The sequence below is a fragment of the Mytilus californianus genome, unplaced genomic scaffold (assembly GCF_021869535.1).
Source record: "Mytilus californianus isolate M0D057914Y unplaced genomic scaffold, xbMytCali1.0.p SCAF_1, whole genome shotgun sequence".
Taxonomy (NCBI): Eukaryota; Metazoa; Mollusca; class Bivalvia; order Mytilida; family Mytilidae; genus Mytilus; species Mytilus californianus.
In genome coordinates this window covers 67,637,301-67,652,373 of record NW_026262581.1, presented here as the reverse complement: position 1 = coordinate 67,652,373, position 15,073 = coordinate 67,637,301, and the positions used below count along the sequence as shown (strand labels likewise).

The window sequence follows — 15,073 nt, the reverse complement described above, 5'->3', positions numbered from 1 at the left end:
TATTGGGGTTCTTTGATATGCATTCTCATTCAAATATATCAATCCATTTCAATAATGATTTAAACATTTCCCAAAAATATATTAAAAACAATGTCCACCATATTGACATTTTTGTTCAAAGGGAAATAACTCAAACCACAATTTATATTATACAATCATAATCCACTCTAAAAAAAACACAACATTAATGTTACCTTTTGATATCACAATTGAAAAGTGCAAATTTTACAGAACATTTTTGTCCTATAGTAAGTACAAATTCAAACAATGCACATTAATACGGCTTTATCATTTTTCTTCACAGAAAGAAAAGAAACATTACTCATTATTATACCATTTTCATTTTGTTTAACAAATTAAAAGTTGAAATGCTTTGATAAAATTCACATTACATGTTTCGATTTTCAACTCAAAAAAACAGCAGTTTTTCTATTTAATATTGATATAAGAAAATTGAGAATTTTTCTATTGTTATTTTTTTCAAAACATACTAAAATTTTATATCATTGAGCAATTCTAATTTTTTAGTTTCGACATTCAAAATTTAAATAATTAATATGGTTAACGTAAATATATATACACGGTCTGACATTATCGATTTCTCCTGACAAATGCCTGTTTTTATTGATACTGCATGACTAGCGAAGGCAACAACAAATAAATGTGGATAGTGTCCACATGTGGACACAGATGATGCCCCCGCTTGCATAGCATATAGTTATAAAGGGACATAACTGAAGAACGGTAAAAGTGACGCTACCGAAATTTAAACTTGATCGGAGTTTTGTGGTAATAAGCATTGTGTGTGAGTCTCATAACATTTGGTTGAGGCTAACTTAAGGAGAGAACAGAAACTAAAAATTCAGTATTTTTTCTATTTGTAAACACGCATAACTCTAGAACGTATAAGTTTTATAACATTTGGTTGAGACAAACTAAAGTTAGAGAACGGAAACGAAAAATTCAGCAATTTTTATGTTTATAAAGGGACCTAACTCAAGAATGGTAAAAGTGTTCTCACCAAATTTCGTACTTAATCTGTATTATGACCAAACATTAACTTTAAACATTTCAAATAACCCATTATGTCTAATTGGTGTTTACATGCCGTCTCATAATAAACATGGAGATGAACTTTATATTGACCATCTCTTGCAAATATAAGAGATAATAGAAAAGTACCATCATATTGGGTACCAAGTTATGTTATGTGGAGACATGAATGCTTCCCTCTTTAGGGATGATAGAGAAAGAGATAAACGCTTTAAATGCTTTATTGAAAACAATGGCTTGTGTTTAACAGATAATTATCCAAAGGCACCAACATTTTATCATCATTATGGAGTGATGTCTTCACAGATCGATTATATCATACACAAAGATTGTGATGTCAACTTTATATATACAGTTAAGATAGAAGATAGAAATCCTCCGAATGTATCAGATCATACGCTTCTAGTAGCAATAATACCTGGAATAATAAAGGGCTCACAGAGTAGTCTTGGTAAAAAACAAATTATTAAAAGGCCAAACTGGGCAAGATGTGACAAGGAGAAATATCAGGAAGCAATCAGAGAATCTGTGACAAATATAGACACTGCATGTCAACCTAGATAATGCGTCTAGTGAAATCTCAAAACTAGTAGACTTACTTCATAAGAAAATGTAACAATATTTTAACTGAAACTATGGTCTTTAATGGTATTGAGGAATCAGATCCAGAGCTAATGATGAGTGGATGGAAAGACTATTTCGAAAATCTATACAAACTTGACAATCTCAACAGTCATCAAAACTTTAGTACAGAAAAACTTAGAGTGATAGAGGTACAAAACAAAATAATAGAAGAACTGGAAACAGAAAGAAATATAGAAATTGACAATACTAATATCTTAGAAGTGCAGGGTGTAGTTAAGGCACTTAAAACTGGAAAAAGTCCTGGTCCTGATGGACTATCAGCAGAGCATTTCAAACTAATGCCGGAAGAACTTTTTACGTACATAGTGCATATAGTGAACCTTATATTTAAGGATAAAGATTTGCCACAAGAAACAAAAGAAGGAGTAGTTTCTCCGGTACACAAGAGTGGGCAAGATAAATTACATTCAGAGAATAATAGTGGTATTACAGTAACCAATACCTTTTCTATCCTAATAGTAGGTATTTTAAAAGACAGGTTAGAACCCAAACTCCTGAAAATTCAAAGTAAGCTACAAAGAGGCTTCGCTGAAAAAACATCGTCATTAAATACTGCCTTTATTGTATCTGCTGCTGCAGATTTTCACAAAGAGATCCCAGAAGAACTCATATTACTTATATTAGATGCTCAAAAGGCTTTCAATAAACTACATCACGAAATCCTCTTTAACAAAATGTACCATGATGGAATTGGGGGAAATATGTGGTTATTGCTAAGAAATATGTACAGGAATGTAACAGTTAAAGTTAAGTGGAACAATAGCATTTCAGATAAATTTACACAAGAAATAGGTGTTAGACTAGGTGCAAAGTTATCGACTGTTCTATATAAACGCTATAACAACAACATCTTAGAAGCATTAGAAAGGTAAAACATAGGTGCACGAATAGGCAACATTAATGTTGTCGCTCCAATTTGTGCGGATGACATTGTCATACTGGCCAACAAGGAGCATGAGGTTCAGTCTCTACTAGATATAGTCCATGATATGACAAACAAAGACTTTGTGTCAATCAATCCTACAAAATCTGAAATTGTGCCGTTAACGAAAGTTCAACAAAAACTAAATGTTTATCTAGGAAACAATAAAATTGACGAAAAGAAAGAGGTTAAACATCTTGGTCTTATAAGAACTATAAAGAATAAAGTAAATATAGAAGACCGGTTAAAAGTTGCCCGACGTACTAAATATGCTATGCTTGCCAGAAAGGGAATGTCGCCAATTGTCTCAGCAAAACTCTGGCAAACTTACGCCTTGCCAAGGAGTCTGTATGGCAATGAGGTCCTAAACTACACAAAATCTGACATCACAAAAATGGAGAGACTCCAACTACAAATATGCAGACAGATACAAGGACTACCAAAATGAGTTGCTAGTGCTGTCAACTATAGTTTACTAGGTATAGAACCAATACAGTCAACTGTGGACCGACTGCTACTCACATTTTTTGGAGGCATAATTCAAGACAACACCAGCATAGAATACAGAATTATAGAAAGGCAACTTATAATGTCGAAACAAAATGCTAATACATTCATTAGTAGATTAGAAACTGCTTTATCAAAATACAAACTACTAAAAGCTCAGGAACTGTTATTAGTCAAACCAACTAGGGAAAAATGGAAAACAACTGTCAAGTGTGCCATTCAGCAATATTGGGCAGAGAAATGGAAGATAGAAAAAACTGAAAAATCTACAATGAAATACATTAATATTAAAACAAGGCCAATTGGAAATCCTCACCAAATATGGAAATTCACCTCAAATAATACTTTAGAAGTATAAAAAGCAGAAATAAAAGCAAAGCTCATAACTAGGACTTATACACTTCAAATAGACCGTGCCTAGTTTAGCAGAAATGTATAGTAGGATATGTGCCTATTGTGCAATTCAGCTACGGAAGATACAGAACATTTTATGCTAGAATGCAATGCACTGAAAACCGAAAGAGATAAATATTTAACAACACTAAAATCATACGTTATCAACAACACAGGCAACGAGATATTTGATAAAATTGTGGATGAAGGACTCATGGTGCAGTTTATTATGGACTCATCATCTGAAAAGATCAAGCAAATAGTTAAGATCAAACATCAAAATATCAGAGACATTGAGAATATCACACGAACATTATGCTATGTCTACATACAAAACGGACAACCCTGCCGAACAAGAGTTAAATTTATCTATATGAACTATATATCAGTCTATCAAGTGAAAGTAGGAGTTTCTTGTTTTAAGGTGTTACTGTACAGGTATTGATATTTTAAAAAGTTTAAATGTACAATTGTAAATAATGTACATATTTAATACTAACCTAAATAAATCCCATTAGGAGTGACCCTTAGAAAGGATGAACCTACCATACAGGTAACAAGTAACAGGTATGTAGCATTAAGCATTGTGTATAAGTTTCATAACATATGGTTGAGGCAAACTCAAGTTAAGAGAACGGAAACCAATTTTGGGACGCTACGGCGAGGGCATAAAAGTCATTTCGGAGTCGAACACACAGCGCGACGAGCAGGGTTCAAATTAGTTACCTCAGATAACAGGCTAGTGATGACTACATAGATAACTTATTTTTCGTTTTTTAAACTACTTTTGTTTTTCTTTTGAACTACTCGGCCACCTGATGATTTTCTGAGTCGATGCTTTTTTGAGAGATCGACCATGAAACTAGATTTAAAATGTTTACTTGTTACGAAAATGATATAATTTGAATTAAATTCATTAAAACCTGTTTATTTACTTTTGACTTTAATAATTTATCCCTTGTAATTTTTTATTAACTGTATTTGCATTCAGGTGTCACAGGTCAAATTTATTCGTTCATTGTGTTAATTTACGTTTTTTGATTGAGTTAAGCCTTCCAATTGATATTTTATAGTGTGTTTTTCTATGTTGTGATGTTATACTATTGTTTCAGAAAAGGGAGAAGGTTTGGTACCATTTAAACGTTTAATCCCGCTGCAAATGTTTGCACCTGTCCTAAGTCAGGAATCTGATTACAGTAGTTGTCGTCTGTTTATGTAGTTCATACGTGTTTCTCGTTTCTATATAGATTAGACCGTTGGTTTTTCCGTTTGAATGGTTTTACACTAGTAATTTTTGGGGCCCTTTATAGCTTGCTGTTCGGTATGAGCCAATGCTCCGTGTTGAAGGCCGTACCTTGACCTATAATGGTTTACTTTTATAAATTGTAACTTGGATGGAGAGTTGTCTCATTGGCACTCATACCACATCTTCTTATATCTAATTGATGATATTTATAATACCAGAAATGCTTTGCTGAGTTATAAAAAACTGTATCGTTATTAGACCTCTAAAACCTTCTCAGACCAGGTTATACAAGTATATCAATTCTACATATTTTTGTTATATATAGAATAAAGTCTCAAAAATGTTTTTTTTTTTGTACAAAGCAAAGAAACATATGTTTTTTGGGGTTCAGGGTTAATATGATTAGGGATTGCCAACCGGGACAATTATCCTACAGAGACCAAAGGACGAGGATGTAAACAAATATGTTGTTTCAAGTCAGGTATAGATCAAATTTATGCTTTGAGACAATATGAAATTGTTCTTTTTATACCGCATTTTGTACTCCATTCTAGAATATCGTACTGCATTTGTTTACCTCAACTATTGTATTTGTATTTATATTGTATGTTTCTGTGTAAACTTGTATTTAGTTTTTAAAAGAATAAAGTATCTATCTATCTATCTTGAAACTGTTCTAAATAAAATATTTAATTTTTTCAGCAAAAATCAGACCTTTGATTTTCTCGTTTGATTTTTTTTACATTTTGTCATGCCAGCTGCTAGTGGCTTGTATAGCTAACTATACAATATGAGTTTTGTACATTGTTGAAGGCCATACAGTGATCTATAGTTGTTTATATCCTCATCCTTTGGTCTCTGGTGATAGGTGTCTCATTGGTAATCATACATAATATCCTTATTTTTATATTACTCTCATGTACTGCCAGAAAGTGCATTTGCTTATTGTTGATCGTATGTGAAAACCAATGTATTTTATAAAGAAAACAAGTCTGTTTTATCATTTAATTCATATAATAAATAACTAAATGGATGGCATAAATATATATACTGTATTAAAGTATAACTTGTTATGACTCGGTAAATACAAACAATAAAATATAATGTTGCTAATTGTAAAAAAACAGCTTAATAACATTGTGTAACACAGGAGAACGAGGAAACAACGCACTATATTGTCATGTAAATCAACAAACCTTCTAGGTAAAGACATGCATATGTATTGTAACAACTGAATGTGTTAGGTCAAATAAATCCCCATTTTACATAAACAATTAAGAAAGAATAATTTGGATGGGTAATGTGAGCGCTGTAGGAAGACAAATGATATTCTTCTTTAAAATTTCTTCTCGTCTTACAATTAATCCTTTTTGATTATGATTAATATTTATAACTTCTGGAAAATCAAACCATATTAATTTTCTAATCTGTATTATATTCTCTTATTACAACAGGAAATATACTTCAGTTTATCAATCATTCATGAAATATGCCAATGTGTTGTTTTTTTTCATAGTCTAGCCGGAAAGAACTATGTCCTAACTTGTACATGTATGTGGTATGTCATTGATTAATTCATAAACATGTAAGCTCTGAATAAAAAAGGTATTAAACAAAATTATCACAGTGAAATTGTTTCAAAGACAAAATAAACACCCCCTATCAATAACCATATCCAGCAAGACCACTTTGTCTATTGGCTTGTTCATACGAAGGAGGTGGCGGCTCGTCTTGTGGTGCTGATGCAGTAGTACTACTACTCTGGTATCCCGTGAACCCTTGGGTAGATGCTGGGTGTAAAGAATAAGGTAAGTTCTGTGGTGGAATTATTGAACCATTTGCACTATCACCCATAGTATGGGACGACATAAGTACGGAAGTGTTAGCATCCGTTACTACTGTACTGTAATTGTTACTTTGTTTGCCACATGCTGGATGGCTTTCGGAGGCAACGTCTCCACTCATATCTTCACAACCACCACATGATACTACAGTCAGCACTAAGGCTACCAGGAAGGCAAGACAAACAGCACAAAATAAAATCACATTTATTCCATTTGAGTCACTTAAATTTGTTACATCGTTGTCTGAAATGGGATGATAATGTCATTATAAATTTTTACGATTATATAGCCGATTTAAAATGATAATTAAAATTACATTTTTCATTTAAGATAGCATTTCAAAATAATAGAACAACATACTTGCAAGTTAGAATAAACTTTTGACTCCTTTGTCTTTCCATAGTACAGATGTAAGTACCATCCACACTTTTGTGTCACTCGTTGAAATGATATGTTGCTATAATTATGTCTAATCCCTCTCTCATTTCAAAAACGAAATCATTTCATTCGTATCTCGACAAACAAACAACCCTTTATAGCTTGGTGTTCGGTGTGAGCCAAGGCTCCGTGTTGAAGATCGTACTTTGACCTATAATGGTTTACGTTTACAAATTGTGACTTGGATGGAGAGTTGTCTCATTGACACTCATACCACATCTTCTTATATCTACTAACTAAAGACTTTATACACTATACAATTTTCGCTGTATATTTTTAGTTTAATGTTTAGAAAAACTCGACATTATTTTGATAGAGAATGGTACATACCTTGTTCTAAACCGCATGATACAAACGTAATAGTATATATGGTAATAAACAGTCTTCGGACATCAACATTATACATCTGCAAAAGATAAGAACCATGTATATGAATCACAAAAAAAAAGGAATTACAATCACATGAAGTGCATCCTCAAACCGCAGAGAACCTCTGTAACTTTACAGAGGCGGATTTGAGGCGAGATTTGAGGGCCGGGAAGGGGATGACCATGGGCTCATGTTGGAGATTCATTTTCACTTCATAGTAGTTGTAATAGGAGAAAGCTGAGGCCAAAATTATTCTAAATTATCTATTTCGAAATTCCATTCATTCCCGGACCCATACATGATCATACATTAAGGTTGATGAGGAAGGACGCTAGTTTGGAATACATAAATACGTCATCATGTCCAGTCTTGTTGCAGTTATGAGAGAGAATGCTACGCTCTCTACATGCATATATGGCCTTCTACTTTTATTGAAAATGTCAATAACACAAAGAAAAATAACTAAAGGGGTCCATGTCAGAAGTGTCTGCAGTCAAAATTGTAAAAAAAAAATGATTACAATTTTGACCGCCAGGTTTCATTTTTTTACTGCACATGTTAATGCGATAGTTCGAGCAGGCATGGATTTGTATAAGAAACGTCAATCCCCCATAAACAAAAAGATGTGTCCTTAAGACATCATGCCGCGCTCGAACTATCGCATTAACATGTGCAGTAAAAAAAAATGAAACCTTGGTCAAAATTGTAATTTAGCTAAAATTAAAAAGTACACATCGTAATGATTACGTGCAATAAGTTTAAAGTTGATGTGATCACAACTTCGTGGTGAAATACATACGGTCAAAATGTGTTACCCGATACGGGACGGACGTATAGACCAGAAAACGTAATTCTCCCAACTATACCATAGGAGGGCACTAAAAATGCGTTAATACCGAACTTAATAAGTTTTATAAAAAAAATTGAGTTGACCTGATTTTGGATCCCAAGTATCTTGGGGAAAAAAAGAGTCAAGATAGCAAGGTAGCAATCAAAACCATCGTCTTGCTCATGATCGCTCATGCAATTACAAATCCGATGATACGTCTCATTCGGTAATGTCACGATTGAGGAAAAGAGGAAGGGATTGTGGTAACGACAAAGGGAACATATTTGTGCTCATCTGTGACACAGATATTCCATTAACAGTCAACCAAATCATGGTGGCGTCCGTGAGACTTAAAAAGGGACGACTTCAACCTTAATTAGCGGTTAGAGAAACCCTTGGTGCACTAGTTTCCTTGTAAGCAGTAACCATTCACTAAGAAAGTCATGATATTATTCAGTGAAAGGACAGCGAACTGTGCTTTCAAAGTGCAAGACTGGTGAGATCTATTGATACATGTCCGCTTGAACTAAACATTAACTAATACTGTTTTCCTTCGTCATGATTATGAATAAAATTGATTGATTTGATTTTTTGTGTTTTAACGCCACTTTTAAGCACCGCTTTTGGGCTATTTCGTGGCGGCCAGTTTTTATTGGTGGAGGAAGCCGGAGTGCCCGGAGAAAACTACCGACCTTCGATAGGAAAACTGACAATCCTAGTCAATTAAGATTGGAGTCGAGTGCACCCGCACGAGCGGGGTTCGAACTCACCTCAGTGTTGACTGGCTAGTGATTATGTAAGCGTACTTTCATTCCACCGTGTATTTATTCCGGGTAACTGTATTTCACTAGAGAATATTAGTTGTAAATAGTGTGAAAGCGTCAATCTTGATACCTTTGTTTTGTTTATATTAGACAGGTACCGTTTATTGTTTACATAAATCAATGGGTTAAAATTAGAATGATTTTCAAGGAACCAATTTAATTAATCTGAATCAACCCAGCGAATAATATTGATGATAATGGGGATATTTTTATAACTCACAATACTTTTATCAATAATCAGAGCATTGAACTTGATATAAACCAAAGCACAGATTTGTTCTTACCAAAAGTTTCAATCACAGAAGCATCCTTAGATATTGAAATAGAAGATATGATTTTATCTCCAAGTCGACCAAAACGCAAATGCACAGAAAAACTTCGGCAATCCAGTTTATATGAATATTAGAATTAGTGACAATTTAAAAGCATATGATTTTATGGATTTGCGTAATAAAATTATTTAATTCTAATTTATTAATAAGCATTATTTTGTAATCTTGTGGTCAAAATGAGTACTAAAACACTTCATTAATGTATGGAATTAAAACACTAGTGTTATCAATTCCGGTTCAAAATAACTAGTGTAATCATTCCTGGTACAATAGCACTAGTGGAATCATTCCTGGTTCAAAAACACTAGTGTGAACATTCCTTGGATGAAAAACACTTGTTTACCTTGTTAAACATAAATCAACTATGCAAGTTTTCAAATACCCCCCAAATATACCAAGCCCATTTTTTATATATATATATATTTCCCAATCAAAAACCCCTCTTTAGAATCTTATGATGAGTGGTGGATATTTTACACTGGACCCGGATAAAAAAACCTAGTGATTTTTTGTTGGTGGATAAAAATCACTAGGAATTTTCATTCTCCGGATAAAGTACACTGGCGGAATCAAACCACTGTTACAATTACAGTAGTAACTACTTAGACCACTCGGCCACCGAGGCCCCTATTATGAATAAAAGGATGTGTGGATGTACAGCAAACCTCATTTAGAGCAACTGAAAACACTTATAATCCAAATAGACACCTATAAATGGTCAACACATGGTCTCCGTCATCAATTGTTTTCCAATCCTAACAAAACTGTCAAAGTGTACACGAAATGTGTTTATGGTATTATTTTCACAATAAAATATTGTTTACACTACGTGTCCATACAAAAATGTACATTATGTTAAGCTCTAAAGCGCCCGATTCTAAAAGATATGTGCATAAATTTAACAGAGACTGAGAAGTCAAAGATCTGCCATCTGATCAATACCAAATTCTCTCCAATCAATTATGGAATCATAGTAGGAATATTGTTTACACAAAAGGCAGATATTAGCTAGATATATTTTTGAACGTAATGAATAAATTAATACATTAATAAGTTCAGATCATGATTCCCGTTACTAAATAAACAATTGTCAGTGATAGAATACAATAACCCTCCATTAAGCCAAATGACATACATATGAAATATCGATGGGTTGCTGCATGATTTATCTCATTTTCGTTGAAACCGTTTGTTATGAGTTCTTAGAATCGGTAGAGCAATTGCATACAATTTAAGGGGTCCCGGGCTCAATAACCGTTTGGTAATGCCGCTGTTCAATGAACTATTATCAAAAATAATATCATAACTGATATGTAACGTATACCGGCATGGACTTAAAATATTGATTTACCCTTTCCATCGTATATTGAATAAATAAGAACATGTTTACTTACCATTTCGTTCTAGCGATCTGCATTTCAAACCAAATTACGTTGTTTTTAATATATATTTCGAAATTTAACTAAATGACGGAAGTAAACAAATCATTTTGAAGCCATCGGGTTTTATCATGAACAATAATCCGAACACTCTTAAAAGTATAAATAGCGGTAAATATGAACACTTACCTATACCAGGGAAATACAAGACATATTTACATATAATTATATATATGCCTCTGCCTATACTAATCGTGGATATGTTGTTGCAGACGTTGGTTCGGGATCATTGTCGCTTTCCATTGACACAAAGAGGTGTTTCAATCTGTATGTTCCGGCCTGTCCCAAGTCGCCTGTTATTCAGTGGTTGTCGTTTGTTGCTGTATATCATATTTGTTTTTCGTTTATTGTCTTTTTTTTTTACATAAATCAGGCCGTTAGTTTTCTCGTTTGAACTGTTTTACATTTGTAATTTCGCAGCCTTTTACGCTTACTATATGAACTGATGCATCTACGACAAATTCGCAGGCGAGACAAAAATAAGCACCGAGCATGTACACTAAGATTCATTCACTTATTATAGACGACAAAAAGACAATTATAAGCTAAACAAGCAAATACTAAATAATGTTCAGTCGCTGTTAGTGTACTTATATTCTGCAACTTCATGAACCATACAGGTCACTAATACAATATACCTGCATTTCCAGATTGTGCATGGCAGTCCAAATAATTTCTGTCCTTCATACAGGTCGATCCACTTTGCAGAGTCTACAATATTTAGTGTTATATATATATATATATATATAGTGTCCATATTTGCGTGGAATGTTTGTCACCGGACTCAAGTTAAGAAGTCAGAGATTGCTCTTACGTTTCAAGGCCTTTTTGATTCAGGCTTGCTGAGCATTGTCAAGAATCAGTCCGGTCAATATTGCGCATGCGTGAATTCAGATACCCTACATGGATAAAATCGTTATAGAGAAGTTATAGGGAAAATAATCTTTACAAGACGATATTCAATTTTCTTCTCAGTGGTTTTCTTAGCTGCTGCGATCCCCAGAATCCTTAATGTGTCTTCTTTTTAATGATTTAAATTATTTTAAAATAAAGTTTGAACTTCTTGCAACAAATTTGGATTTTTTACAGTGATGTCAAATGGCTTACTTTTGCCGTTATATTCTTACAGGAAAATGTCATTATTCGGAAGAGTGGTCAGCTTTGAAAAAATAAATACAATACTTCTACTTATGATATACCTTAGCTGTTGCGACCGAGAAAAAGATGAAAAGTTAAAGCTTAGCATGGTGTAGTTTATTTTCAAATTGGTTATTTTCTTCTTGCTCCTAATTTGATTTAAAAGTAGGCGATTTTTGTTTTTTTTTCTATCAATTTCTATTTGACAACGGGATACATCGTGTGTGTAAACAGATAAAAAATTGTTATACAATCGTGTTTATACAGTCATGCTGAGCCATAATATATTCCCAGAGTCATGTATTATAGTGTAAACGACATTTTGTATAAACTTGATTTAGGGTTGAAGGAATAGCAAAACACTATATAATTATAATTAACGTTTTTTTCATAATTAAAGACAAGGATTTGTATATCTCACTATACAAATCCTTGCTGAAGATGATTAGATTTTAAGTTATTTTTTGTTTCTGTTTTCACGTGGTTAAAACCGAAAAATTAATAAATATATCAAAATCTAAAACGCATTATTTTAAATAAATGCTTGTTCATCTGGATGTTTTATCAATACACAATCATATTTTTTTCAATGGCATTAAATCGTTTCTATTCACATCTAATTTAAAAAAAAAAAAAGAAGAAGATGTTGTATGATTGTCAATCAGACAACTGGCTCGTTTTCTTGACAATCCCTATATAGATAATCTTTTTTGAGGCAATTTTAACACGATTTGAATACACAATCATATAGGAGAACAATTCCATTTCGTCGCGCTTTAAAGAGTGCATAAAAAACAACATTTAGAATACACTACGAATTCGACCACTTGATACGGCAAGATGAAATCTAATAATATATTTTACATCAAACCGAGTTTCTGTTATTTAATTTCTTGAAACTAAATGCACGAATAATAATATGTGCGCACAATAAATTGGAAAGTTTGCACCTTTCAAGACCCGTTAAATAGTTTTGAAATACATTCATTACTTAAATTATACATTCGCCGTCAAAAAGAAACTTGTTGATGACAAAAATGATCAAAACGAAAAGTGTATAAAATAAATAAAAAAAAAAAAAAAAAAAATACTTTTTATTAAATTCCCTTTGTCAATTTTTTATCCCTAGCTTTTCATCTCAATTAAAATTTATTGAATCGAAACAGTATTAAATAAAAAATCAATAATTTCTTCACAAAACGATAAAGATTGTTAGTTTTGAACAGGTACTTGTATGACAATTAACATGTCAGCTTCAGGGTATATACCTGTGGATATATGGGGGGGAAACGATGCTGAAAGCTTGTATGTTTTCTGTTTCTTGTTTAATTTCTCTATTGTTTGCGTCGTAGATGTTGATACAATGTGAGATATTAGGTAAATATCCACGAGATGACCTACCCTCAACCCACAAAATTCACAAGATAATAGAGGGTTCTGTAAGCTTTAACTGAATAAATTGGCTATCATAATGTATGAAAAGCTTTAAACCCCCCGTTCCTTCATAAATAATGGTTTAACTAGAGCCATATATATATATATATTTGTCTCTGGTTTAACTTAGAAGTAAATACAATAATTTACAAAATAAGACGATGTGGTAAAATTGGCAATGAGACAACTTGTCACCATTAGACCGTTGGTTTTCCCGTTTGAATGGTTTTACACTAGTAATTTTTTGGGGCCCTTTATAGCTTACTGTTCGGTGTGAGCCAAGGCCCCGTGTTGAAGACCGTACTGTGACCTATAATGGTTTACTTTTATAAATTTTTACTTGGATGGAGAGTTGTCTCATTGTCACTCATACCACATCTTCTTATATCTATAGACCAAAGGACGTGGTTGAAAGCAACTATAAGTTACTGTACGGCCTTTATCAGCTAAACCCATATCGTATAGTAAGCTTTGTAGGATAGAATTGAGAATGGAAACGGGAAATGTGTTAAAAGAGACAACAACCCGACCAAAGAGCAGAAAACAGCCTAAAGCCACCAATGGGTCTTCAACGCAGCGCGAGAATATCCCGCACCCGCAGGAGGGCTTGAGCTGCCCCTACACAATAATGTATAATAGTTCAGCAAAAAGAACGCCACACCAAACTCCGAAACATATAAATGAACCAAAATTTAAAAAAAAACCACACAAGACTAACAAAGACTAGAGGTTCCTGACCTGGGACAGGCGCAAAAATGCGGCGGGGTTAAACATGTTTTGACAGATCTCATGTTAATTATCGAAACAATTAAAACAGGGAAAAAACCAACGAACTGGTTTATGCTAAACCAATAACAACAAGAAAATAAATATTTCAGACAGCAAGAAACGAAAACCACATAATTACAAGTAATTTGTTCCTGACTTTAAACAGAACTATAAACCGTGGCATGCGGCGGGATTAAACATGTTTGTGAGTGCTCAAATCTATCTTAATCCCACTGAACTTGAGGCAGTGGTATAAAAGCACAACACAAGACCAAACTGTTGAAATTAGTAGGAAAAGGCTTCCTTGTCAGATGGGCATGAAATTTAAAAAACTATCTACAGAAGAAAAAAGATCTAAAGTACCGATCTGAAGATAAATTATCTACCAGTACGCATCCAACCTACATATAAAATTAAAGAGATGTGGTATGATTGCCAATAAGACAACTATCTACCAAAGTTCAAATGAAGTGGACGTAATCAATTATAGGCTACCGTACGGCCTTCAACAATGAGAAAAATACATACCGTATAGTCGGCTTTAAAAGGCCCCATTATGAAAAATATGAAACTATTCAATTGAGAAAACTAACGACCTAATTTATAACAAAACAATTTACGAAAAACAAATATGACAGACATTAACCAACAACAGTTCATTTAACTCGAGGAATTGTGCTGTTATCCTCACTCAATGTATACTGTTAAATTCAATAATTATGAACTGCCAATGGATGTTTAAAATTAAATAAAATGATAGACATTCCGAATTCTCGAGGTACCGTTTTATCAGAGACATATAATACATATTATATGTCTCTGGTTTTATATATATATATAAAAAAAAAACGTAAGACAACGGCTTTTCGGCCAATTATATGTAAAATAGTTGA

General features: G+C 33.2%; 1 protein-coding gene across 1 annotated transcript; it reads right to left on the bottom strand.

Moving 5' to 3' along the window:
* Positions 1 to 5,757: 5,757 nt before the first annotated feature.
* Positions 5,758 to 10,901, bottom strand: LOC127707184 (uncharacterized). Its single transcript, XM_052211790.1, has 3 exons — positions 10,797 to 10,901; positions 7,379 to 7,454; positions 5,758 to 6,853 (listed from the first exon to the last, which is right to left on the bottom strand). The coding sequence occupies exons 1-3, from the start codon at positions 10,797 to 10,799 to the stop codon at positions 6,429 to 6,431; spliced, it is 504 nt and encodes a 167-aa protein (XP_052067750.1). The 5' UTR covers positions 10,800 to 10,901; the 3' UTR covers positions 5,758 to 6,428.
* Positions 10,902 to 15,073: the final 4,172 nt, after the last annotated feature.